The sequence below is a fragment of the Arachis ipaensis genome, chromosome B4 (genome assembly GCF_059453495.1).
Source record: "Arachis ipaensis isolate K30076 ecotype BB chromosome B4, ASM5945349v1, whole genome shotgun sequence".
In the NCBI taxonomy this organism is placed as follows: Eukaryota; Viridiplantae; Streptophyta; class Magnoliopsida; order Fabales; family Fabaceae; genus Arachis; species Arachis ipaensis.
Genome location: NC_142439.1, coordinates 142,662,780 through 142,689,555, shown reverse-complemented (window position 1 = coordinate 142,689,555; position 26,776 = coordinate 142,662,780). Strand labels below are relative to the sequence as shown.

Here is a 26,776-nt window from a genome sequence, read left to right as displayed (position 1 = left end):
CCCATTAATAATCTTCCCAAACAATGAATGTGTCAATCTCCAAAAGAAAGGTGCTGAAAAACTCTATTCATCAAGCCTAAGAGATAGAGGACTTTCAGCAAGATTTCCCCCCCCCCCCCCCAAGGCCCCTACAGATATAGGAGATGAATTTTACTGCAACAAAATTTTGTCTTTTTTATTAAAAAAACCAGCATTTAAAAAGCAAAAAAAATAAGTAATTTTATACTATTAGATATAATCTCACACTATTAAAAATATTAATGATAATTAATTGATAGCTATAATCACAAAATTTGCTGACCTCCTAACACTTTTTTTGTGTTATTATACTGCTTTTTAAAAAAATAGATATTAAAATGTATGTTTTTATATATTTTCTATTATTAAAATAAACTATTGTATGGTTGTATTCTTAATAAATTTATGTACTTGTATATATATAATAAGTATAACTATTTAAAAAATAAAATAAAATAAAGGAAGTGTTTTTTTTTTTTTTTCTATGAAAGAGTCACTGAGTGTTTTTGAGCATTTGCATGGTCCCAACTCCCACAAATTGTGTCAGTTTTTGGATGTTGACTGAGCTCTATTTATTCCCTCACCAATCCCCTCCCTTTCCCATTTCCTCAAACAACTCTTTTCTAAGGTATCCACCCTTCTTCTTTCTTTTTTCTTTCTTTCAATAATATTATAGACATTGCTAACTTTGTTAGTTCTTGCCATACTATGCTCTCTCCAATAATAATAATAATAATAATGCTGCATTTACATATATATGCAGGAGGAAAATAAAGTAACAACAAACATGGCTCTTCTTGGAATCTTTCTTGTGGTGGCATATTTTTCTGTGGTCTCACAACATGTCATTGGATATGGAAATTGGATCAATGCTCATGCCACTTTCTATGGTGGAAGTGATGCTTCTGGAACAATGGGTATGTATATATATAATAACTACACAAATTATATAGACAAAAAGAAAGTTCAGTCACTATATGCTACAATTAAACTAGTTTATTTTAATTTGTCGGTAGTAAGATTATTGTTATAATTATTTGTAAATTCAGGGGGTGCTTGTGGATATGGAAACCTGTATAGCAGTGGATATGGGACAAACACAGCAGCACTAAGCACAGCACTATTCAACAATGGATTAACATGTGGAGCATGCTATGAAATAAAGTGTGCGAATGACCCACAATGGTGTCTTCCAGGCTCCATTGTAGTAACTGCCACTAATTTCTGTCCTCCTGGTGGATGGTGTGACCCTCCAAATCACCATTTTGATCTCTCTCAACCTATTTTCCAGCACATTGCACAATATAAAGCTGGAATTGTGCCTGTAGTTTATAGAAGGTAATAACTTCATATACATCTTTAATTTATTATATTTGCTTTTATATTTTGGTCTTAGGGTAAATTATCCTGTTAAGTCTCACATTGTCTAAAATTAAAAGTCTAATAGTCCTTATAAGTGTGAGGTAATTCTTACCTCTTAAACAAGTTTTTAGCTTAAGTTAAGGCTACTTAATTCCTTATATATCATAATTTATATAGCTTTTAGAAGTTTGACTTTATTATATATATATTTTGTGTTTATAAATGTATATTCTGATTTTTCTTTATTATATTTAAATTTCATAACATTCGATATTCCTATATTTTATAGGAAACATTTTAAGTGCACCGAGAGTACCAGTGCTCCAATTATTTTAACAAATACCAATGCTCCAATTATTTTAACAAATCAACGGTTAAAATAACTGATGCACCAATATTTTCCGGTGTACTTGAAATGTTTCCTATTTAAATATATAAAAAGCTCAACATAAACATGAAAATTTAAAACATTTTTTATAATATCAGGGTAATTTGGACTTTTTTAATAATATTATTTATATACCAAATACTACTCTTAATATCCCTGTAAAAATATTATTGTTATTAATTAATTATATTTATTTTTTTATTTTAGCACATGCAATACTATATATTTTATTAATAATTATTAGATATATATTAAAATTAGTTACTAATATAAAATATATATTAAAAATAAATTAAAATATATATATTTATATACAAATATATAATAACTAATTTTAATATGTAGATAATATTTTTGATATTTTATTAATTTTGTCCTTGAAGCTGACAACTTTTTCCCCTTCTTCTTTTGTGGTGATGTGTGTTAAAGGGTAAGGTGCAGGAGAAGGGGTGGAATAAGGTTCACCATCAATGGACACTCATACTTCAATTTGGTGCTAGTGACAAATGTTGGAGGTGCAGGTGATGTGCATGGTGTGGCCATTAAAGGCTCAAGAACAAGATGGCAATCCATGTCAAGGAACTGGGGGCAAAATTGGCAAAGCAACTCATACCTCAATGGCCAAAGTCTTTCTTTTATAGTCACCACAAGTAATGGACACAAGGTCTTGTCTTATAATGTTGCCCCACCTAATTGGTCCTTTGGACAGACCTACACTGGAAGGCAATTCAACTACTAACCAATTAAATTAATAAGTTACCCTTAAATTAATTGATAATATTATTTTTCAATAATTTTCAGTAATATTTCTCTATTTTAAAATATCTGTTTTTTCTAATATTTCGATATGTCCATATATTTGACATATATATATGGATGTGTCGAATTTCTAAAGTTGACAGATATTTTAATTAAAAAAAAAAATTTATTAGTATCCTTGGATTATAGTTCGAAGAACTATGCGAAGGTTGAATTGTAGTGTAGGGTGAGTCATTGTTTGGCTGAATGGATAATTAAGAAGATTTAGCCCTTTTATTAATTATATGATAATAGTTTGATTTTTATATATAATTATTATAATAATTATATATTTGTATGTATTATAGCAAGGTGGGCTTTTGCAAATGATGTTGTAGCTTTATTTATGCTATGCCTTTGCAGAAGGGCTACATTGCTCTATTGAGAAAGATTAATGTCAAAAGAAGAGGATTATTGTTGATTGTGCACTTAATTAATTGTATTTTCGTTATTGAAGAATGAATGAGAAATGTCATAATGATTAATGAACACCCCCCTATGTGTAAAAGTAAGAGAAGATGCAATAGTTTTTTTATTTATTATTTTTAAGATACAATTATTTATGTGATTCTTTTATTTGTTTATACTTTTAAAATAAATAATATAATAATATGATATCAGATACGTATTAAATTTTTTTGTTCTTATTAACCTAAATTTTTGAGACAAATAACATCACGATGACATATATAGGAGTTATATTATCATTATATTAAATATATGTAAAAGAATTACTAAATTCTTATTGAATTTAATTTTCTTTTTAATAAATAAATCCAAATAATTTAGTTATAATAATTTACTAATTGCTGAATTACTAAAGACCATATTCTATATATAAATAAAAATATTAAAATGTGCATACATTTTTTATTTCGGTTTTTTTTATTCAAAACATGTGTCAAATTTTAGGCCAATGCTAATAAGTTGCACTTTTATATGATGAAAGAAATTACAATACATCTTTATAAAATAATAATATGAGTAAAGGACAAATTCGTTCCTAATCTTTTTTTTTACGGACATTTTCGTCTCCGAAAATTGGAAAATACTTTAATGTTTCTGATCCCCAAGAAAAGTGGACATTTTTACCCCTCTGTTAGAGTCTCTCCATTTGCCCTGACGAAAAACGGTGACGTGGCTCCCGTGGCGCTCACGTGGCTGTTACGGGCTGCCACGTCGAATGGCCTTTTGAAAAGAGGACAAATTTATCCCCAGAGTCCAAAACGCTACTGTTTCTCCCCCACCTTTCGAAACTAACCTTAACTCACATACACAATACCCATAACACCAAAACGATCAAAATCCTTCCCCCTGTTTCTCCCTCCAAAATTGCACTACATGGAAGAGCAATCGGCGTGCGATGAAGTAGCTGTCAGCGGCAAGAAAGAAGGTTATTGTGGATGTCAGCACTGCCGTCTTCCTGTGAAGGTAAGATTGCCTTGCTTACCCCTGAATTTTCTGTAGTTCATGTATGTACTAAGGGTGAAGTCATCATGTGTGCATGTTGACAGTGTGTGTAACAGTGGTGTAATGATGGCTAAAAATTATTTTGAGTATGGTGTGTAGTAGTAGTAACAAGTATTGTGTTAGGGCGACGGTGGTTCTGTAATAAATTTTGAATGTATCCTAGTACTGACACATAGTTGTTTGTTGGTCAATTTCAGATGGTTGATGTTTTTGTGGTGCCAGTTTTTCACCATGGAGGCAACTTCGTGAGAGGTAGTGATGGTGTCCTTGTTTATAAAAATGGTAAGAAAGAGAGGTTCCCGGAGATGGACCTAGATTTTGTGAACTTCGGGGACCTTGTAACCTTATTTAAGGGTTTGGGATACCAGTCATACAAAACAGTATACTGGTATGATCGAAGTAGTGGCGATATTGAGTCTGGGCTGAACGAGTTAACCGGGGACGCAGGGATCAATGCAATGCGAGAGAACTTACTGAAGGACCAATAGTCTCTTGAGTTCCACATTTACTTTGATCACCCCGTTGATGCTCCGGAGGTAGTAGATGATGCTGGCAAGCATGGTGATGGCGAAGTGGATGTGGATAAAATTTTAGAGGAATTGAAGACATCCTCTTCATCGGATGATGAGTACGAGAGCACCGAAGATGTATTGTATAAACCTCCACCAGTTGGGTTTGAGAGTGATGGAAGTGATTCTGACAGTAATAGCGGGGCTGCTGGTGGCAAGAGAAAAAGAGTAACGAAACCCAGAAAGAAAGTGGTAACCCCCAAGAAGAAAGTTGCAAAGAGACAAGGGATGAAGGATAAATATAAGAAGGGTAAGAAGAAGGTGCAATATGGTGCGAGGGAGAATGCAAGTGGAGAAAACAGCAGTCATGCTAAAACAGGGGCAGGTGGTGATGGTGGAATGCACTCAACTGCTGGGCCGAATGATGAAGGAGATGGTGGCAATAGGCCTGAAGTGGTGCCGGATAATGTAGGGAGATACTATGTAGGTGAAGTCCCAACAGAGCCTGAGGAAATCATGTTTGAGTACAAGTCCAAGGAATTGCACACACCTATATCATCCGAGGATGAAGGTCAAGGCCACAAATTTTCAGAGTTTGATGATGACTATGCTCATAGTCAGGGCAGATTTGAGTTAGGGATGAGGTTTGCAACTGTTGAACGGTTTAAAGATGTGGTAAAGGACTCATTCATTGCTTAAGGGAGGGAGGTTAAGTGGATCAAGAATGATAGGGAGAGAGTCAGAGTGGGCTGTAAAGATGAGGAGCGAAATTTCTTGGTTCATTTGTCTTACAACAAAACCCTGCAATGTTACCAAGTTAAAACATACCAGTCAGAACATAGTTGTGCAAGGGATTTAGGGAGCAATGCAGCTGACCAGCATTAGATCAGCAGGAAAATTGTAAAGCGGATGGCTACCCAACCACACATGAACACTAGGGAGGCAACTGAATTCCTAAGGGAGGAATTTTCGTTATCTCCCCATCCTAAGATGGTGTATAGAGCAGTAGTTGAGGCCAGAGATAAGATAATGGAAAACGAGAAGGAACAATACAAGAGGACAAAGAACTATTGTGAGCAGATTTTGAATAGTAATCTAGGATCTACTGCAAGGTTGGAACTTATGACAATTCCAGAAGCCCCGCCTATTTTCGACAAGATATACATATGCTTAGATGCCTGTAAAAGAGGGTTCAAAGAAGGGTGCAGGCCTTTGCTGCACCTGGATGGTTGCTTTCTCAAGACATACTACATTGGAAAATCACCCTGGTAAACTAGCACCAGTACAGCAAAAAAGGATGAAAAGATTAGTTACTCTTAGCACAAAGTGGACGGCAGAGTGAGTTGGAGACAATGAAAGAAAAAGGTTTGAGGTGAGCCGCAAAGGAAGCAAGGTTGATGTGGACCTCATTAAATACACCTGCTCCTGCAATCGATGGTAACTTACTGGTAAACAACATATCTACTTATAATGCGTTGACTACATTGTTAGTTGTTTGTTCACCTGTAATTGTTAACTGTTTGCTCTCCGATCAAATTGAATACATTATTTGGGTAGGGATGTCATGCACACATGCACTTGCTACTATTGGAAAGAGGCGTGACAAGGCAGAAGATTATGTGCACCCCTGGTTGTGTATGGAATCAATCAAGATGACATATTCACACTGCATCAAATCAGTCCCCAGTGCAAAATTTTGGCCCCGAACTGACTTCTCACAACTAGACCCACCCATCATCAAGAGACCTATTGGTCGGCCAAAAGTTCACAACAGACAGAAAGATCCTGCTGAGCTATTGATGCAAGGGAGAAAATTGAAGAAGTCATTCTTGGTGGCTTGCAGTAAGTGTGGTAAAAAGGGCCACAACTACAAAACCTGCAAGGGAGCTCCATCAAACCCCAACTGAAATCCGAAAACAAAGCAGCCTAAGAAGAAAGGAGGAAGCAGCTCTCAAGCACTGGTTGTGCTTCCTTTGTCCTAGTTAGCTCCACCTCCAGGGATAATTTCGCTTTGTGTATTTTTGGTTTAGAGTATACACTCCTATAGTAATCCTGATTTAGCAATAAGTTTTTCAAGGACTGATCTGTCTTACTGCCATATAGTTTAGGGATGAATGAGTATTAGTACCATATTCCTCAAGGATCAGTGTGTCTTAGTGTAGAAAAGTTAGAGGATTAATCTGTCTTATTATTATACTGATAGATCATGTTCATTAACTCTCCAGGATTCTTCAAGCAGCCAACCAAGCAACATAACACCCCTGCAACAAGCAACTACTGTAACTATTTAATTGTTTGTCTTTGTGATCAATTTGATATATGAGTTGTTTGAATGCCAGTTGATGTGCTTTATTTTTTCCCATGGGTTGGTCTCCTCCTGCGTGCAGGTTCTGAGTGCAACCGCACCAAATCCTGCAAATGTTGCACCAGCTCCAACCAGGGTTACTAGATCCACACTTATGATAGCACCTCCGGGAGCAACAGTCACTCCATTCAGGCCACCAGCCGCAACTACAACCCCTCCATGTAAAGCTCCAGGCAAGGCTCCATCGATGGTTAACAACACTTCTCGCCTGAAACCATCAAAATTCATACCAAAGCAGAAGATTTTCAGGCCACTGACACCACTGGTTCAAGGACAGTCTAGCACACCGCAGGTAGCACCAACTCAAGAAGTCTCCCAAAAAACAACACCAAGTGACCCAACATCTAGGGAATCAACATGAGTGAAGGCTGACGACATTATGCTTTTTTTTTTTTTTAGATGTGATGCAATGTAATTGATAATGACAAATTCTAGATACAATTTCCTTTTTTTTTTTGGTTTGGGTCTTTATTTTGGTTCAAACCTTACTTGTGAACTAAGGAGATGATAATGGTAGCATGCCATACATGTATACACATTTCCGCGAAACTAGTTTCCTTTTATTTTGATGTCAATTTAGATGATGAATGTATAGTTTCACACTCTAAATATCAGTGGTTGAAAGTTTGATTTCCTATGATTTTGCCAACTTTCGTTTCATACATACAAAGTCACAAACATGATACAAAACAATACTAGATATACAAATGATTAATACATTTCATTTTCAACATTTCGCATGTCTTACATCATTTCTTACAACTAAATAAAGCAACAATCAGGACAATGAACATCACACATATGCTCCACCCAATTGGATTTTTTTTAACCTCTAATGCTTCTATCCTCTTCTTCAATAGCATTATCCTGTTTTCCATGTCTTTGCTCCAGTGATGCTCTTCACCATGCAAAATTTGCTCCTGCCCCAGGTGCCTTGTAACACCAATACCAAGACCAGCTATGTGCTCGTCCAGCCACAAAAAAAAATTGCAATAAGGTTGTTTTACCTACACAAAATCAATCCTCAAAGCTCAGAAAATCAGGAATTGAGGATAAACCCTAACACAAACGGAGTTACACAGATTTGCTTTGTATACCTTATAAAAGGGACATCCCAGAAACAATCTGTTCGAATTGCTGGTCGTCCTCGACATGAACATGATTCCGTTTTCTTCACAGAAGCACTTTGGTGACACGCCCTCTTTTCCACCATTTCCGTTCGGAACCGAGCCTCTTCTCGAGCTTGACGACACTCCGTCAGATGCCATGGTCGGAATGCTCCCTTTCTTTCTTCACCCGCTTCACCCTCAGACTGCATTCGAAGGATTAAGGTTCAAGGATTTTATAGATTGGGGATGGGGGAGAAACGGCAGCGTTTTGGACTCTGGGGACAAATTTGTCCTCTTTTCAAAAGCCCATCCAACGTGGTAGCCTGTAATAGCCAGGTCAGCGCCATGAGAGCCACGTCACCGTTTTTCGTCAAGACAAACAGAAAGACCTAATGGAGGAGTAAAAATATTCACTTTTTTGGAGAGTCAGAGACATTAAAGTATTTCTCAATTTTCGGGGACGAAAATATCCACACAAAAAAAAGGTTAAAGACAAATTTATCCTTTACTCTAATAATATTTAAAAGAAAAAAAAATTCGTCAAATCAACTACATAAAATAAGTTTGAATTTTTCTTTTTTGTCTTTCTGATATTATCATTTATAAAAATAAAAATAAAGTCATAATGACATTAGAATGTACAAACTACAAAGTTCAATTTTATTGAATAAAAACAAAAACAGTCAGATGCAGCATTATTTAACTATATATGATGATCATGTTTCTCATCACAACACGTTGTTTAATTTCTTATTTTTGTTAGAAAAGATTCATGTTACTAGAACATGTATAATAACTACGGCATTTATTAAGAGTGAGATTCAGCTCTTCATCCACCCTCCTTCCTTGTGGTTTCTAATTAAGATTTAAGAATTAAGATACACAATTTAGTTACGGTTGTAGAGATCCACAACTACTTTCGATAATAACTCTCTATATTCTACGTAATAATCACGTGCGCGGTGCACATGCATTGCTTCTAATTTTCAGTGGGAACAAAAAATTAGAATTAAGTTCCCTCGTTTTTTGTAAATAAATTTTTATTAGTTAATGGTCAAAGGAAAAATATCTAATTTAAGTATCTAAGCTGCACAGTCAACCGTACAATTTTATTCAGATAATTTTTACTATGTGTGAATACTAACACAAATATAAAACACGATATAATATAAATTAAACAATAACACATAGACATACAAATTTTTTTTTTTTTTATAAAATACGAGAAACATATATATGTAATATAAAATATTTTAAATAAATTATAATATATATTATTTTTAATTCATTTCAAAAATATATATTAAAAATAAAAATAAACATGCTATGAATAATGACATTTAAGTGTATTTAAATATGTCTAAAAAAAATCACCAAAAAAAAATGTCTAAAAAAATATTTTTTTTATTAAAACACACGGGTCGAACGACTGTGCCATGAGTGTCGTGATAAAAAGGTTTTTGTATTTGGTTTTCTTTTTCTCTTTTTGGAATCTTTTTGGGTCGTGATTAAAGTGCTATCTAATCAATATTGGGCTTTTCTTTAACTATATAAGGCCAGGGTTTCAAGTTGGACCTATATAAAGAACGAATAAATAAGCCTAATAAAATTTTGTGATCCGAATAAAATCCGCTTCCACAATTGATCAGAAAAACCTTCTTCCAAAATTTTTCATTTGTTACGCATTTTTTGCTACCAAAAAAAAAAAAAAAAAGAACACTAGTTTTTCTTCTACCTAAGCTGCATATGACATGGTTCGTCCAAAAATAGAAAAACTGCATATGACATGCGGATTTTCTTAAGAAATAAAATAAAAAAATTCATATTTTTTCGAACACTATTTTTAAATTTTAATTTTTTAAATACGATTTTCTTTTTGTTTAGAGTAAGTTTGTCGCAATACTTATAGAGTTCGCCTTATATTAGACGAACTCCCTTCAAGTTTTTTGAATCCCACGTTTTTAATCCATTTTAATCCATCATCATCATCTCCAAATAGCATATAGATCTACAAATAGTATATAGAAGTACACAAAAATATACAGACAACAAGCATGACTTCTTTAACAATTTTTTTAATTGTAAATTAAAAAAATAAGTCATATTTAACAATGACAACCATTATCATTAAATATGGCTTATTCTACCTGTGTATTTATTATGGAGACGATGATAATGGTTGCCATTGTTAAATATGGCTTATTTTTTTAATTTACAATTAAAAAAATATTCTTGAAGAAGCCATGTTTGTTGTCTGTGTATTTTTGTGTACTCGTATATACTATTTGTAGATCTATATACTATTTTGAGATGATGATGATGGATTAAAATGGATTAAAAACGTGGGATTCAAAAAATTTGAAGGGAGTTCGCCGGGGGTAAGGGGTGAACTCTATACTTTTTAATTTTTATAGAGTTTGCCGGGGTGCAGCGAACTTGCTATAAACAAAAAAAAATCGTATTGGGAGAATTAAAGTTTAAAAATGGTGTTTGGAGAAATATGATTTTTTTTTTATTTTTTTTTGTGACTGAAATAAACTAAACAAAGAAAAACAAAACAAATGATCTGCTTAAATAGAGGGACAGTCCTTTTTAAGACTATTCTTAAACTCCTCCCAAGGTGAAGGAAGCTCTACATGAGAAAGTTGTAACTTCATCGCCATCTTTGCCATAGTATTTGCCACTGTGTTGGCATCTCTCATAATCAAACGAAAATCAACATGCCAATTCAAATGCATGATATCTCTTATTTTGAGCACCAATGGATCAATAAACCCAAAATCATCTTGGTGATTAGTAACAAGATTAAATGCTTCCACATAATCCGTCTCACAAATAACATCTCGTTGACTCACATCCCAAGCTAAGAGATATCCTCTCCAAATAGCAAATAATTCCCCTTGAAAAATACTATTACTCTCAATCATTCCCAAACACCTCCTTTGCCAACTCCCATTACAATCTCTAATAACACAAGCAAAATCAACACTATCACCCGAACCAAGATAACTAGCATCACAATTAATCTTGAAAGTACTAATGGATGGAGGATTCCAAAAACCATTTAGAGTAGAGGGAAGGGACATACGTTGTAATTCAAAAATATTCCTAAGCTCCTTTTTTGAAGTTAATGCCAGACAAATCACTTTTTCCGGAGGCCAAGTTTCATGAGGATTAAAGATGTCATTATTCCTTATTCTCCATATCCACCAAAGTCCCGAAAAGAACTTGAACGGATGCTCTCTGCTATGATACAAGAACCAGTTCTTCAAATTCAAAGGATGACAAGAAATATCCAACATATGCCATACAAGCTGAGCTTATGGGCAATCCCGAATACAATGTAAAACCGATTCCTGGTTAGAAAGACATCTTGGGCACCTATCCGATGACGACATCCCTCTTCTAAAGTAAAAACTTGCAGTAGGAAGAGCTTCCTTAAGACACAACCAAGCCAAAAACTTGTGCTTTTTCGGAACATGCTGACGCCAAAGCCAATTCGCCCGCTCCTCCCAACCAAAAAGCTTCTTACACAACCACAAGTAACCATTGCGTGAGTCATAGACTTTGGCAGCAGACCCAAACTAATACCAACTCACTTCTGGACCTGCTTGCACATCTGGATTGTAATAGAGAATATTACCTTTCAGATTTTGAGATAAAGAAGATTAAAGAGTATCCAAATGCCACCTACTAACCGACCAAATATCCTGTATCCGGAGATTCGAATCAGAAATGTGAACATAATCCATCTCGTTAGATAACCGTCATTCTCTCCTCCAGCTAAAAAACCAAGAATTCTGGTTCAAATCCCCAATACACCAAGTAAACCCATCCTTCAACACTTTCCAAGCCTGGCAAAGACTCCTCCAAATGGGAGAGTCCTTGTTCTTAGGACAACTAAAACAGTTATATAGAGATGATCGGTATTTGGCATCCAACAATTGGACCCATAACTTGTTTGGCTGTTGAAAAAAAAGTCCAAATTAGCTTCCCAAGAATAGCAATATTCACACAATAAGGATTTCTAATCCCCAAACCTCCATATTTTTTTGGAGTAACCAGTACCTTCCAACTAACAAGATTCAATCCTCTTCTATCAACTTGTCCTTTCCAAAGAAAATTCTTCATCATAGACTCCAATTTACTAATGATTCCTTTGGGAAAAATAGAGACCTGCATCTGGTATGTGGGAATAGCGGCTGCAACAGAATTAACCAAGCAGAGTCTACCAGCCCGATTGAGTAAACTCCCTTTCCAGCTTGCTAGTCTACTTTGAATCTTATCTAGAACACCATTGAAAGCTGAACGGGTCACCCTAGAATGGCTAAGGGTAACCCCAAGATACTTGCCCAAGTCCTGGACAAATCTGATAGAGGATACCCCAGTAAAAACCTCTTTCCTTGTTGCAGAGACATTCTTGGAGCAAAGCGCTTTAGACTTCTCCACATTAATCTTCATCCCAGATACTTTGCAAAAAGTCTCTAAAACCAACATCACATTTTGCACTTGTCTCTTTGTAGCTTTACAGAATAGAAGCAAGTCATCCGCAAACATTAAGTGGGATATTCTTGGTCCCCCTCTAGAAACAGCAACCGGCTCCCACAAATCCAAATCAACCTGATGACTAATAAAGCATGCCAATCGCTCCATATACAATACAAAAAGATAGGGTGACATAGGGTCTCCTTGTCTAAGACCCCGGCTAGGAGTAAAGACATTCAGACAATTTCCATTCCAAAGAATAGATAAGGAAGAAGCGGTGACATAATTCATAATCAAATTAATTGTAGGAATAGGAAAACTAAATCTCTTAAGGGTATGAGCTAAAAACCTCCAGTCAACTCTATCATAAGCTTTTTCTAGATCAATCTTAAAGGCCAGTGTGCCTTTCATTGATTTAGTCTTCTTCATAAAGTAGAGGACTTCTTGAGCAATAATGATGTTGTCAGGAGTTCCTTGTCCCAGAATAAATCCTCCTTGAAGCGGGCCAACAATCTCCGCGAGATGAGGACGGAGCCTATTAACAAGGATCTTTGTGATGATTTTGTAAACTACATTGCAGAGACTAATTGGCCTGAAATCTTTCATAGATACCGATGATTCAACTTTTGGAATAAGAACCAGTAAAGTCTCCATCATTCTCGGATCAAGAGTAATACCGGAGAATGTCTGCTTAACTATCTTCCAAACATCAAGACCGATGATCTCCCAATATTCTTTGAAGAAGAAAGCTTGAAACCCATAAGGACCAAGAGCTTTAAAGGAGTTCATGTGAAAAATAGCTGTTCTGACTTCCTCCATAGTAACTGGTACCGTAAGATTATTGCAAGCTTCCTCATTCAGAGATGGAAGAGGCACATCACCAAGGCAACCTAAATCAACATCATCCAAATGACAGAATAAGCTTTTATAAAAAGATTCTACTTATTGACTCAGAACCTCTGGATCAGTTTTCCACACTCCATCCTTGAGAAAAAGGCCATGAATTTTATTATACTTCCTTCGCACAAGAGTTTGAATATGAAAGAATCTTGTATTCCTATCCCCGAACCTTACCCACTGCTCTCTGAACTTTTGGAACCATAGGAGCTCTTCTTGCACTAGAGTATTATTATAATCATCAAGCAACTATTGCTCTTTCTGACGCAAATAAATGCTATCCACCACTTCCAAACGCTTTTGTAAATAATTAATCTGCTGATCTAATTCACATTTCTTAACAAAAATGTTACCAAATAGTTTCGAGTTAAACTCTAGTGAATTCTTCTATACTTCTGAAAGCTTGCCATGAATCCCTCTATTACCAGACCACTATGACTAATTCACAATATTCTTATACCCCGGATGAGTAGCCCAAGCAGCAACAAAACGGAAAGGTCGATTCCCTTTAGGCTAAGGACGACCTTTACAACGCACCAGAATAGGACAATGATCATACTGAAGTCTATTTAAAACTTCTGCATAAGCCTCTGGAAAGATAGATAACCAACTACTATTTATACAGATTCGGTCAAGCTTTTTTGCCAAGTCAACATAATTTTTCACCCTCCTGTACCAAGAAAACTGCCTCCCAATAGTCTTCAGATCAAACAAACAACTATCTCCTAATGAAGTAGCAAACATGTCTGCTCTTTGATGAGAAAATTGACAGCCCTTAGATTCATGAGAAAATTTGACTTCATTAAAATCACCAAGAACAATCCAAGGTCCTTGAAATACCATGGATTGTGCAACAAGATAATCCCAAAGGAGAACCTTTTTATTAAATTGAGGACTACCATAAATACCACTACACCTCCAAACTAAATATCAGATTGAATCTCAGCAGTAACACCCTGATCAAAAGCATTAATGAACTTACAACAAACACCCTTCATAGAGGATAGAAACCAAATACCCCCTTATGCCCCTCTGCTTCCACTATACCAACAGAGTGATACCCTAACCTTTCCCAAAATAATTTTAAATGCTGAAAAGGGGAGTGAGTTTTAACCACAATAAAGAAAACAGGTCTAAATTTCCTAACAAGTTCCTTACAATGCACCCGGGCTAACTTATTAGAAGCACCCCTAATATTCCAAACAATCATATTTAAACTATCCATAAATAATAGGGACAGAATAAATAAGAATATAAACTCTAAATAGAATCACCAACCTCAATAGGTGGTTTGTCCTGCGGTACTGGCACACTCTGATCCTCAATAATTGCAACCTTCGAACCCCTAATGCTGCACTTGCCATGCTTCTATCTACTAAGGTTTCCTCTGTTGCGCCACCATTTTTATCAACTAGCGAGTTCTGCAGGGAGGAAGGTCGTGGACGCTTCCGTAGAGAAATTTCACGACGTGCGGGAGTTCTACGCGATGGAGATGGCGCAATTTCATGTTTTTCTCGCTTCCCCATCCTAATGCCAATTGATTTGCCTCCATTACCATGCAAATTGGGCCTTGGAACCCTTCTCGAACCATACTTGTGCTGCTTTCCATCTTTGTCCTTCAAACCTGATGACTGACCCATTGTGAATTTTCCCTTACGCAGCACTTGTTGCCAGCCTTTTTCATCATTCATGCATGCCTCATTAACATGACCATCAGGTACGTGAGGAGGCAATGATTCCGTAACCGCATCCTTCCCTTTAACAACTCCTAATTTCTCACTCGAATTACGAGAATTCTCACCCAAATCGCGAGCTTCCAATTCAGCCTCTTTTTGAATCTTATGATTGTTGTGTGACACTAGTGTCGGGACTTCATTATTTTTTTCATCATCACCAAAAGAATCACTATTTTCTTTCAAGGACTCATTCTCCCTACACAATGATTTATCATGCCTATACCGTGCACAAGTAGAACAAATCAACTGTAAACTCTCGTACTCCACTTCATGAATCATACCATCTACTATAATATATTTAATTACAGGCAACTCAAAATTAATTTAAACACAAATTCAGACATATTTTTCTCTTTTTACAAATTTAGTGGCCAAGTCTACTTTCCCCAAATCCCTTATTGCAGTCGCAACATTGCTTCTGAAAAAAAAAAAAAAATCCTCGGACATGCCGACCAAAATGTCACATGAAATGAGCTAAATAGTAATTTACAAGTTCTCAAGATTTTGTGCATTTTTTTAGGCTTTTTATAGATTTAATTAATAAATAATTTTAGTATAGACAATAAATTATTAGGATATTTAGTGATATATTATTATATCACCAAAAATATTTGACTCTACTACTCACTAATTTAGTCCAGAAGTTTTATAAATATAAGCATTTCCTTAAACAATATAAAAAATTATTTTATCCATTTTAAGTTATCAATATATATCAATTATTTTAATTTAATTTATAAAAGTTAAAATTACTTAGTCCAATAATTCCGTAGATATCTACCAAAATAGAAAAAAAAAATTAAACATTAGTTTCCACGTTTATGTTAGAGAGAAATATTTTAACAATCATGATATATATATAAAATTGTAAATAAATTTATTTATTTATCTATTATAAAATTAATTATTCTGTTATTATATATTTAATTATTTTAAAAAGTAATTATTTAGTTAAAAAATATATAAATTAATATATACAATTATTTTTCTTTTTCTTCTTCTTCTCAAACACTATTCTAATTGTTATCCTCCTAATTTAAAAGTAAAATAAAATGTGGAACGTATCTAGTATTTTAAATATAGAATATCTTCTTCATTTAAAAAATAAAAGATAATTATAAAGATAATTCAGGTATTACCATTAAAATATTATTGTTAAGCTTCAAATAAAATCTCAATATTCTATTAAGGACATGGATTTGTTTTGACTTTTGACTCTTAGCTAAAAGGCTCACTTCAATAATACTCCTCAGCCATTGCACTCTCACTAGCAACCTCTCACCTACTCACCCCCCACCCACCTACCCACAAAAACTAAATTCCATAATACCTTACTAAAACTGCATTATTATTCATCTTATATCCTATTAAGTAATCTAAACCAAACCCTCTAAACTCAATCCTATCTCTTAATTTGTTCCTTCACCTTCCATATATGTTATGTTATTGGCTTCTATTGAAACTTAAAAAGGTGAATGATATTTAGTTAGCACAAGAGAAAGCATACCCATTTTTCATCTTTGTTTTTTGTTCATGGAAAACCAATCACCACCACCACCATCATCATCATCATCAAAGACTGCTGAAGTGGATTTGCCCCTTCATGAAATTGGGTTTGAGCTTCAAGACTTAACACCACAAAGGGTCTCTGGCCATCTCAAAATTACCCCCAAGTGCTGCCAGGTAATTAAGCCTAACATACTTTCAATATATATATTTTTTGAAAGTGTAACTGATTTAAGAAACTGAAACTTCATTGAAAATTATTGTGTGAAGCCATTCAAGGTGTTACATGGAGGAGTGTCAGCATTGATAGCAGAGGCATTGGCAAGCATAGGAGCTCACATGGCTTCTGGTTATCAAAGAGTGGCAGGAATTCAGCTTAGTATCAACCATTTGAAACGTGCTGATCTTGGTGACTTGGTCTTTGCTGAAGCCACCCCTATTGTCACTGGTAAAACCATTCAGGTAAATCACTTGATATATATTTGTATATATATATGTTGTTAATTTATTTTTCGTGTATATTTTATATTTTAATATATATTTTATATTAATGACTGAGTGATTGGTGGTTAATTTTTTTTATATGGTAACACAGTTGTTTAAGTATTTAATAAATATATTTTAAGAGTATAAATCTGATTCAGGATTCACTTAAGTATATCTCAAAGTGGAACCTTATCTTATATCTGCAGCTTCATTTCCTTGCAATAACATGTGGCCACAATGGTGGCATCACCATCTAGTTTTTGTACTTATAGTAGATAAGCAGATTCAATCAATCAAAAGAAAAGAAACGTACAAGTGTACAACTATACAAATACAAGGCTAAGGTTAAGTGAGCAAGTGGCCAACATTAAAGAACTAAAGATTTTTTATTTTGTTGATTTTTGACTTCTGAACTGCTGAAGCATTCATAATTAAGAAGCTTTAATTAGTAGCTTAATGTCTCCCCTTTAACTTACTTCATTCCCATGTGTCATTATTATTACTACTAGTATAAATGAAATATCATTATATAAGGAAAGTGTCTTAAAATGGATGTCTTTGATGAGTTTCACCCTATTAATGCTAGTGGAATACATATGGAGTACTAACTTAGATAGGCATGGCCTATTTATTGGCATGAAAATAATAAATTGACATGTATAAGGTATTATTGGCCATATAAGATGTATCTAACATTAAAAGTATTTTTAATATCAGATTTTGTTGTTTGTATCACTACATCAAGAAAAACTATGAGTATGATTGGTTTAGGTTGTTATTTTTAGTATTTTTATTTTCAAGAGTGTGTGAAAAAAGTTACTTTTATTTTTATTTTCTATTTTATTTTTTAATAAAATTTTAAAATATAAAATATTAAAAAATAAAAATACAAATCAAATAAGCCAAATGAGCCTAATAGATTTCATAAAAATGAAAAAAGAAGAAAAAATTTTTCTAAAAGAACTTTAAGAGAGCAAAGACCAAAGAATATTCTACATACTGCACCTGTTAAAAAGACTCTTAGCTGAGGGGGTAAAAACTAAAAAGAAAAAGGAAAAACAGAGAGAGAAATATCTCTCGTATTTTTAAATAGCACTCCCAAACATAACAGAAGTTACAAAAAGTTATCTACCAGTTATTTAAGCAATGGCAGCATCTTACAAGGTTGATCAAAATTCAAAGATTCTCATGTTCATGTTAATATTTTAAGCTAAAAACTTATATCTATGCTAATACAAATGTATTAGTTCACCAACCCACTACTCTTGGGAGAAAATGATCAGCATGATGTACGAATTCTAGGTCCAGTCTAATTATTATTATTATTTGGAGAAAACTTAAGTGATCATGTTGCATATCACATTCAATTGAATTTAGTTTATTATATAATAGTCAAAGTTTATTTCTTATCAGCTATGTCAACCATTTTCATCATCAAATTTAGCCGAATAACTTAGATTTAGTTGTTTCCATATGGAATGAAATTTTTAGAGACATTAAAAGAATGTTTAGGAAAACTCTTAACATATAAAATTGTGGTGTGACTAAAAATGACCTTAGAAAACATGTTTTATGACACAAGTTGTTTTTCTATGGTGCAGGTATGGGAGGTGAGAATCTGGAAGATTGATCAATCCAATTCAGAAAAGAGAACCATGATATCATCATCTAGGGTGACCCTACTATGCAACATGCCTGTCCCAGAAAATGTAAAAGATGCTGGCAAAAATCTCAAGAAGCATGCAAGGCTATGAAATGTTAACATATGTTGGATATTGACACAAGCAAAAACTGGGGATGAAATTAGGGAAGGATTATTATTTATCAGAAAAGATACAAAACCAAAAAGCAACAAAAGCATCACCTATATATACTACAGTCATAAAATCCCTGCTGAAAAGGAAAGTACATCATGTAAAAATTGTAAATTGTTGAAGACTTCAACCTTGTAAAATGCTGCAGCATACAAGAGAATTTGGAAAATCCATTATATTTAAATTATGTAGCAAGATATGAGATAAGCACCTCGTTTCTTTTCTTTCTCACTGGAATTCATCTTGTGTATATCAACTATGGTTTTTGTATGTCCATTATGAACATCAACACTACCAAATCAAAGTTGTAGAATAAAGGAAAGCAAGAAATGTATATCAATATTTCAACAAGAAACAGAACATGGATAGAATTTTGCAGAATAATAATAATAAAATCTAGGACAAAAGAAAAAATGGAAATAAATAGACAACAATATCAGAAAGTAACACTCAAATTTCATCATCACTCAACTTGGGAAAAGCAAGATCCATACTAGCAATTTGTAACTTCATTTTCAAGTTTGAATTGTGCAAGCATCAAGAAGTTCCTGCTCTGTAAGAAGCCTAGTGGTATGAACAAATTGAGAGGAAGAAGGAATTTCCGTGGACTCCAAGTTAATGGATTTCACAGAAAACTGGGCTCCTATTGCCTTGATAGTTCTCTCTACAAATTCTGATCTTGGCAAATACTCCTTCATACTACAAACAAAATCTGTGTGATCTCTAGTCTGCATCATAACAAGCAAGCATGGACACAGATTCATAAGTAATTGAAGCAAAATCCACTTAAAACATGTTTGATGACATTAGAGACAGTAACTCTCATCCATGTTATACATAGACACAAGGAAAGCAGAAAAGAAGTTCTGCATTCATTGAAGTGTATTATTTAAGTCATTTTCCATTAGCAATAGAAATTAGTTATTTAATGTATAGTTGTAATTATTTTTTTGTTGAGAGAGGGAAAAAGTGAGCTTTTTTTCATTTTTGAAAAATTTTCAAACTGAAAACCTAAAAAATATTTGTTAAGTAGTTTCACTTTATATACTCCTACTAAAAAAAATTAATTACAGTCATACATTAAATAACTAATTTCTATTACTAATGGAAAATGATGTAGGTAACAAACTGGATCCATATCTTGAGTTATATATAATTCTAAAGGTGTAAACTAAAAGTATTTTAGAATTTTATTCTCCTAAAATTAGTCATTGCTGAAATTATTCTCATGATATATATGTAGCAAGTGCAAACTACAAGTCAAGAACCAAATTATTCATCAACCTATTTTAAGGCAGGAATGTATGTGACAACAACCTCATAAAGTTATAATCACATGAAAAGCATATCTACAAGGCATCAACACAACAAGGATAGGGAGCGAAAAGCAAGTAAAAAACTCATTGAAGAGATTGGGGGGGAAAATGCATCAATTATAAGCTTACTAATCGATATTTTGGAGCCTTTGCTGGCAACTTGAGATAAGACATGTTCTTGACTTCATAATCCCATAAAAAAGATGTATGGTGTACCCACCGATGTTTGGTTATGGATTGAGCATTACCACCAAATTTGCGATCACCAAATACATAGTCTGTGAGCAGAGAGGAAATAAGAATCCAGCCATAACTTCATTTTTAAGTCTCATGATTCATATGTTGAAAATTAAACAGAGACTTCAAACTAAATGTCAATGAAATCGTCGGTTGAATTGCTTCTAAATGGAATTCCAAATGTAATAATGCCTTCACAACTTTTATTGAGAAAATGGGAAGAAGCTAAACAAAGGTAGACACTAACATGGAACTTCATTGTTTGCTTGCTTACAATAACAGCTTTATTTTATTGCATACTTTCTCTAGTATCAAAGGTGCGGTAGAAATATGTGTAAGGAATGATCACCACTTAAATAAAATGACAGCTTCAGCTAATACCTATAACAGGCTTCATTACTAAACAATCAAAAGAACCTACATGGAATAAAACAAATTTCTCATACAACTCTAAACTATCAATCTTTGTGTGTATTTTAATACATACCATTCTCACGAAGATGAAAATCAGCGAGCCCTTTGAAAACTTGATCGTAAAGTTGACCACTCCACGACATGATGGGGCGAGGAAAGGGTTGCACATCTGAAACATCGTCTTTATTGCATATCAGAGTAACAAATATAGTTCCTTGATCAACAATTACAGTTCCTCCCCCAGTAAACCTTCTTATGACAGGTATATGATCTCGCAACACGGACTTAGCCTCAACAAGTTCTGGTACTTTCCTATGTAAGTATTTCACATTAAATCATTACCTTGCCTATTTAGACTCATTTTTAATGTATAGATGAGATATCAGGAAATCCAATGCAAATAAAATTGTGTAGAAAAAAAAGTGGTATTGTCATATTAGTAAACCAGATTATCATTGTGAAGCAGAGAACCATGATAAGATATAAAGAAGTACCCAGACAAGCCCATTACAACTGTAGGGGAAGTGGTTCCATCATTAATAATGCACCAATTAGATGAGCTGGTTCTCAGCATGCGTTCCTCTAAATGCAATTGCTGCAAAATTGGAAACCCTCTCAGCCTTACCAGATTCATCAGTGGAGCCATTATATCTAGTTATTTTGCTTCTTCTGCAATGAAATCAAACCATTGAAGACATTCATAAATAATAATATAATAACAATAATAACAATAATAATAATAATAATAATGTTATATGCCCAACTTTTTTCGATCAATGTTGACTAACTAAAAGTTGGTCTCTATATTTTCTTCAAAAGAAAATGAGAAGAAATTAAAGAAACATTCTATCGAACAGGTGGTGGGCAAACTACCTATCAAAATGCTCTAGCTCTCATATGAGGTGGTTAGAAAGACAATTTACTCCCTCGCTTACGGCTACAACAACATTGAAATCCCCAAACACAACAACTACTACTACTAGGGTGCAATCTCTTTAGACATTTGCCAAAATTCTAAGGCATTAACACCATACCCAAATATGATGATGAGCACTTCCTTTGGTGGGAAAACAAAGAAATTTTTATAAGCTTAAATTCTTATAAAAATTATCTAGTCCTTATATTCCTTTGGTTTTGTATTTAAGATTTACAAACTTTGCTTATTTCCTTATCTCCTATAAAGTATTTCATCAATTCATCATAAATAAAATGTATTTATATGTCAATATGTTCAATTCTATTACACCTAATGTGATTTATTATGTACTCCTATATATATATATGATTATGTTAAAGAAGCAAGAACTATATATCAAAGAATGAATATACCAAAGGGATTTTTATATTTATATATTATATATATTAAACAATAGAAGAAACAAAGCAATTAGCAACAAAATCTGTGTTCCATGATTTTTACAAATTCATTGAAATCTATTCTACCATCTTTGTTCTCATCAAATTTCCTAATCATCTTCTCACAGTTCTCAACGTTTCTTGCTTCCTTCAATCCCAAGATGCATAAAACTCTCTGCAACTCCATGGCATCAATGAATCCATCTTTGTTCTCATCAAACACATCAAAAGCTTGCTTCACTTCATCAAGGCTTGGCTCTTGTTCCTCAAACATGTTAGAAAATTCCTTAGAACCAAACTGTTGTTCAAGTTCTTCCTCATCATCATCACTCTCTTCTGGAGTGGAAAAAAGTCCAAGTTTTGTCATCACCATTTTGGCCTCATCCTTGTTAATAACAAGATTCTTCTCGTCGTTACTATTATCTCTGATATCTGATGACTCAGTTACATGATGTGTTCTAATCTCATCAGGTTCTGATGATGAAGATGAGTTGCTAAATTGAAGCTGGGAGAGAAGGAACCACCAGAAACCTGATAGAATCTCAAAGCCAAAGAACAATGGAGAATTTGAACCGCCATCTGTCTTGTCCTCAAAAAGGTAGAGAATCTGCCCAAAAACCATGTTTTCAAGTTGAAAATTATACACACAAATGATAAAGAGTTGTTAGAATTCTGCGAAAATGTTAAAGCTAATATAAGCTGTATGTTATTATAGCCTAAGAAGATGAGGAAGCTAAAACTATTGTTTTTGTTTTGAATGGTTTGAAAGGGTGGGTAGAAAATTGCTTATATAGATAGAATCATACCAAGTTTGAGAATTGAAAATTGGAAGCAGCCTTTGAAGGAACAAGGAAGCTGCAGGGGAAGAGGGTGGAAAGAAATTGGTGGAATGAAACAAAAGGAAGAGTCATTTTCTGACATTATCAAAGGAAATTTCTTTCCATAATATATAGTCAACTGTCAAAAATAAACTCAAATTATTTTGTCTCTCATAAAAATATTTTTAAATTTTATTATCAATAAAAATATTTTTAAATTATTTAAAAATATGATAAAAATATATCTTTATAAACTAAAATTTTTTACATTAATAAAAAACAGCTATGCGATAAATAGAATTTTTTGTAACAAAAACAATTTATATTGACAGGTGAGTCATGTTATTTTTTTTATTGTTGGTCTCTATAATTTGGCGAAATTTTTAATTAGGTTCCTATACTATTTTTTTCTTTTAATTGAGTCATTGCACCAAATATTTTTTTTAACTGGGTCCCTACACTTTTTTTTCCTTTTATTTAGGTCCCTATACCTATTCTCCTTTTTTAGTTGAGTCCCTATAAAATTAAACTAATTATTACTAAAAATGACTTAATTGAAAAAAAAATTAGTCACAAAAAAAAATTGAAAAAAAAATTTAGTGTAGGAACTCAAGAACTCAATTAAAAAGAAAAAAAATATAGGAATCTAATTAAAAATTTTACGAAACTATAAGAACTAATAGAGAAATTAAACCTTCTTCTATTAATAGAGTAGATCTCTAATTATGATTAAATATTTTAATATATTTTTAAATTATTTTTTTGACGTAATTTTTTGTGATTTATCATATATATATATATATATATATATGTGTGTGAATTTTATAATATTTATAATTTGATGTTTAATTTTTATTTAATTTATTTTTTATAATAAATTTTAAATATTTAATAATTATTTATTTTTTATACTTTTAAAATTAAATATTAATTTTTAATTTTTTATAGAAAGATAGGCAAACACTTTCACGGTATTTTTGGTCATTTGAAGTACAGGGTCAGCTTGGCCTGCTTTTTTATTTTATTTATTTGTAGTTATTTACGGTTTGCTTTGGTACGTAAATTTTCCGTTGATGACTTTGGCAGGCTATGTGATTAATGAGATGGAAAAGACCATTTGGAAACAGCAGACACAGATGTTTGTAGCTTCCACGAAGTGAGTATGTCTGCGGTCGTGTGCTTATGTGTCATGTTTTCATTGGTTTAATGCTCCATTATCACAAATGTCATGTGGAAGGAAAAATAATAGAAAATTTTCCTTCTCTCCTTGAGTCCACTTCTATATATTAATTATTAGGAAGTTTGGGAGAAGCTCAACGGAAATTGAGAGGACCCTACTAATCTATATCTATATCTATATTATATATTACTTGAAAAAATATAGTGTATTGGTAAAAAGAAAAATAAAAAAATAAACAGTAACTACTTTTGTAAAAACGCCTTTATATAAAAATAATATTATAAAATATTAAATAATTTGATATATTTAATTAAATAATTTAACAATTTATAATATTATTTTTATATAAATAATATTATCCTCCTTTAAGAAAAGCCTTGCCTTGTAACTTGTAACTTGTAAGTAGTCAATTTCCACATCGTTTCCCTAACGTTTGTAATTGAACCGTTTTATGTGGCAAAGTGAAATTAGTGCATACTGAACTTTCAAGGAAATTGTAAATTGGTGAAGTTTTGGTAGCTTTTTAGCTTCTTTTTTAATTTAGCTATTCTTTATTCATTCTTCCCAACCAAGTATATATATATATTTTCCATGGTTCATGCGCACCACACACACTAATAAGTAATAACCAAGAAGTTACTTGGTAGTGCAATTGCAAGAACAAGGCCCTTTTTTAAAAGGTATAATATATAGTTGCATACACTATCCATATCCATCAAATATTAGTGGCCTGGCTTAACTAATCTTAATGACATCAACAAAGTGAGGTTTAATTTGATTATCATATTTCAGCCAGTTCATCATATGCATTCATATGAGATTTTGCGTGTGAAACAACTAATATATTCATCTTGTTTTCTTATTATGTCCGATAATTGACAATGGACAAATACTAGAATTAAGAGAATGCAAACCATATTCCTCCATCTTTATCATATATAATATAATATATTAATTTAATTTTGCTGTAATGTGAGCGTAAAATAATTTTACACGTAAATTTAATTACGTAATGACACACTGACAAAAATAATTATCCTTTATACTAATGACATAAATGATTATCTAAAAAAATAGATGTAATTGAACTATAATATAAAATATTTTACATTATTAATATATTAAAATTAAGCACATAAAATAATTCTTCTAAGAAATCAAGAGGGGTTCAACCAACTCCTGCCTGAAGGGTATTTACAAATTTTATTAATTAATAATATTAATATAAATAAACGGTTACTAACCGTTTAGTATTATTTAGTTGAAAGGACACAACCTTTTAAGGATTGTATATGTTCAAAATATTGTGCCTGTTGGCTAAAGGGACACTACTCTTTAAGAGTTGTGTATGTTCAAAACATTGAATCTATTGGCAATAGAAAAGACACAACCATTTGTATACGTAACTAATCATAATTGCTACATGCAATATGTATAAATAAGTCCTTATCCACTATTTCAGATCAGTAATACTAAGTGTACAATTTACTCAACCATTAAGAGATTTTCTTTGTTCAAGAGAGTTGAGAATTTCTTACTATTGCTAATTAAGAAATTCTTAGGTTTCATTGTATCCTGGGAGAGTATTGTCATCAACCCTATAGCAACTAACTGTGGGGACAAATATCTCTCTAAAGAAAGCGATCTAATCGTGCCTTGAAACCACTACACAAATATAAGATTTTGTCATCTTACCATCTTTATATACCCAACAATTTTAGAGAGATATTTCTTGAAGATGGCACAAGATCAAAACACTACGTTTAAGGTCATGAATCAAGAGTTTGTCATTTTAGATTGCTTTGATGGAACGAACTTCAACCGTTGAAAAGACAAGATAATGTTTCTTCTTTCAGTTCTCAATCTTGCATATGTGATTGACCCAAAAACTACACCAATTGCCGATGAAGCTGAAAATTCCACACCGGAAGAGAAAGAAAAGATTGTTCAACTGAAAAAGAAACGTGATGAAGATACTTTTACATGTCGAGGCCATATTCTTAATACTTTGTCCGACCGACTCTATGATCTCTACATGTCAATTCAATCACCATTAGAGATTTGAAAATTTTTTGAAGAAAAGTACAATACCGAACGACAAGGAACATATAAGTTTATTATGATGAAATATTTTGAATTTATTATGAATGATACTATGCCTGTCATGGATCAAATTCATGAATTACAAATCCTTATAAGTAGACTTCGTGATCTACAAGTGGTGATCCCTGAATCATTACAAGTTGGAGCAATTATTTCAAAATTGCCTTCATCATGGAATGGTTATAGGAAGAAACTTTTACATCTTGGTGAGGACTTCACAATTGAGAAATTACTAAGGCATATACGTATAGAGGAGGAAATTCGAAAACGTGATGCTGTGTATCTTTCTCAAAGTTCTAAAGTGAATCACATTGGTGAAAACACTATCAATAAGAAGAAAAGAAAGTTCTCTAAAGATTCAAAACAAGATAAGAAGAGACAAAGAGAGTGTTATCATTGTCACAAGAAA

General features: G+C 33.0%; 4 protein-coding genes across 5 annotated transcripts; 2 read left to right on the top strand and 2 right to left on the bottom strand.

The window, feature by feature from the left end:
- Window positions 1-549: 549 nt before the first annotated feature.
- Window positions 550-3,057, top strand: LOC107635346 (expansin-A15). Its single transcript, XM_016338810.3, has 4 exons — window positions 550-646; window positions 782-935; window positions 1,068-1,356; window positions 2,198-3,057. The coding sequence occupies exons 2-4, from the start codon at window positions 806-808 to the stop codon at window positions 2,505-2,507; spliced, it is 729 nt and encodes a 242-aa protein (XP_016194296.1). The 5' UTR covers window positions 550-646; window positions 782-805; the 3' UTR covers window positions 2,508-3,057.
- Window positions 3,058-16,357: 13,300 nt separating this feature from the next.
- Window positions 16,358-19,188, top strand: LOC107635345 (1,4-dihydroxy-2-naphthoyl-CoA thioesterase 1). Its single transcript, XM_016338809.3, has 3 exons — window positions 16,358-16,820; window positions 16,914-17,105; window positions 18,731-19,188. The coding sequence occupies exons 1-3, from the start codon at window positions 16,671-16,673 to the stop codon at window positions 18,881-18,883; spliced, it is 495 nt and encodes a 164-aa protein (XP_016194295.1). The 5' UTR covers window positions 16,358-16,670; the 3' UTR covers window positions 18,884-19,188.
- Window positions 19,189-19,256: 68 nt separating this feature from the next.
- On the bottom strand, window positions 19,257-22,077 carry LOC107635344 (Biotin/lipoate A/B protein ligase family). 2 transcript variants are annotated; one of them, XM_016338808.3, is made up of 5 exons: window positions 21,945-22,077; window positions 21,405-21,579; window positions 20,984-21,222; window positions 20,389-20,537; window positions 19,257-19,671 (listed from the first exon to the last, which is right to left on the bottom strand). In XM_016338808.3, exons 2-5 carry the CDS (start codon window positions 21,554-21,556, stop codon window positions 19,459-19,461), a joined length of 753 nt encoding a protein of 250 aa, XP_016194294.1. In that variant the 5' UTR covers window positions 21,557-21,579; window positions 21,945-22,077; the 3' UTR covers window positions 19,257-19,458. The 2 variants fall into 2 exon arrangements, with proteins under 2 accessions (XP_016194294.1, XP_016194293.1); XM_016338807.3 differs by having other exon boundaries at window positions 21,784-21,964.
- Window positions 22,078-22,236: 159 nt separating this feature from the next.
- LOC107635343 (putative calcium-binding protein CML46) lies at window positions 22,237-23,033 on the bottom strand. The gene has a single exon (XM_016338806.3). It carries the CDS (start codon window positions 22,886-22,888, stop codon window positions 22,298-22,300), a length of 591 nt encoding a protein of 196 aa, XP_016194292.1. The 5' UTR covers window positions 22,889-23,033; the 3' UTR covers window positions 22,237-22,297.
- Window positions 23,034-26,776: the final 3,743 nt, after the last annotated feature.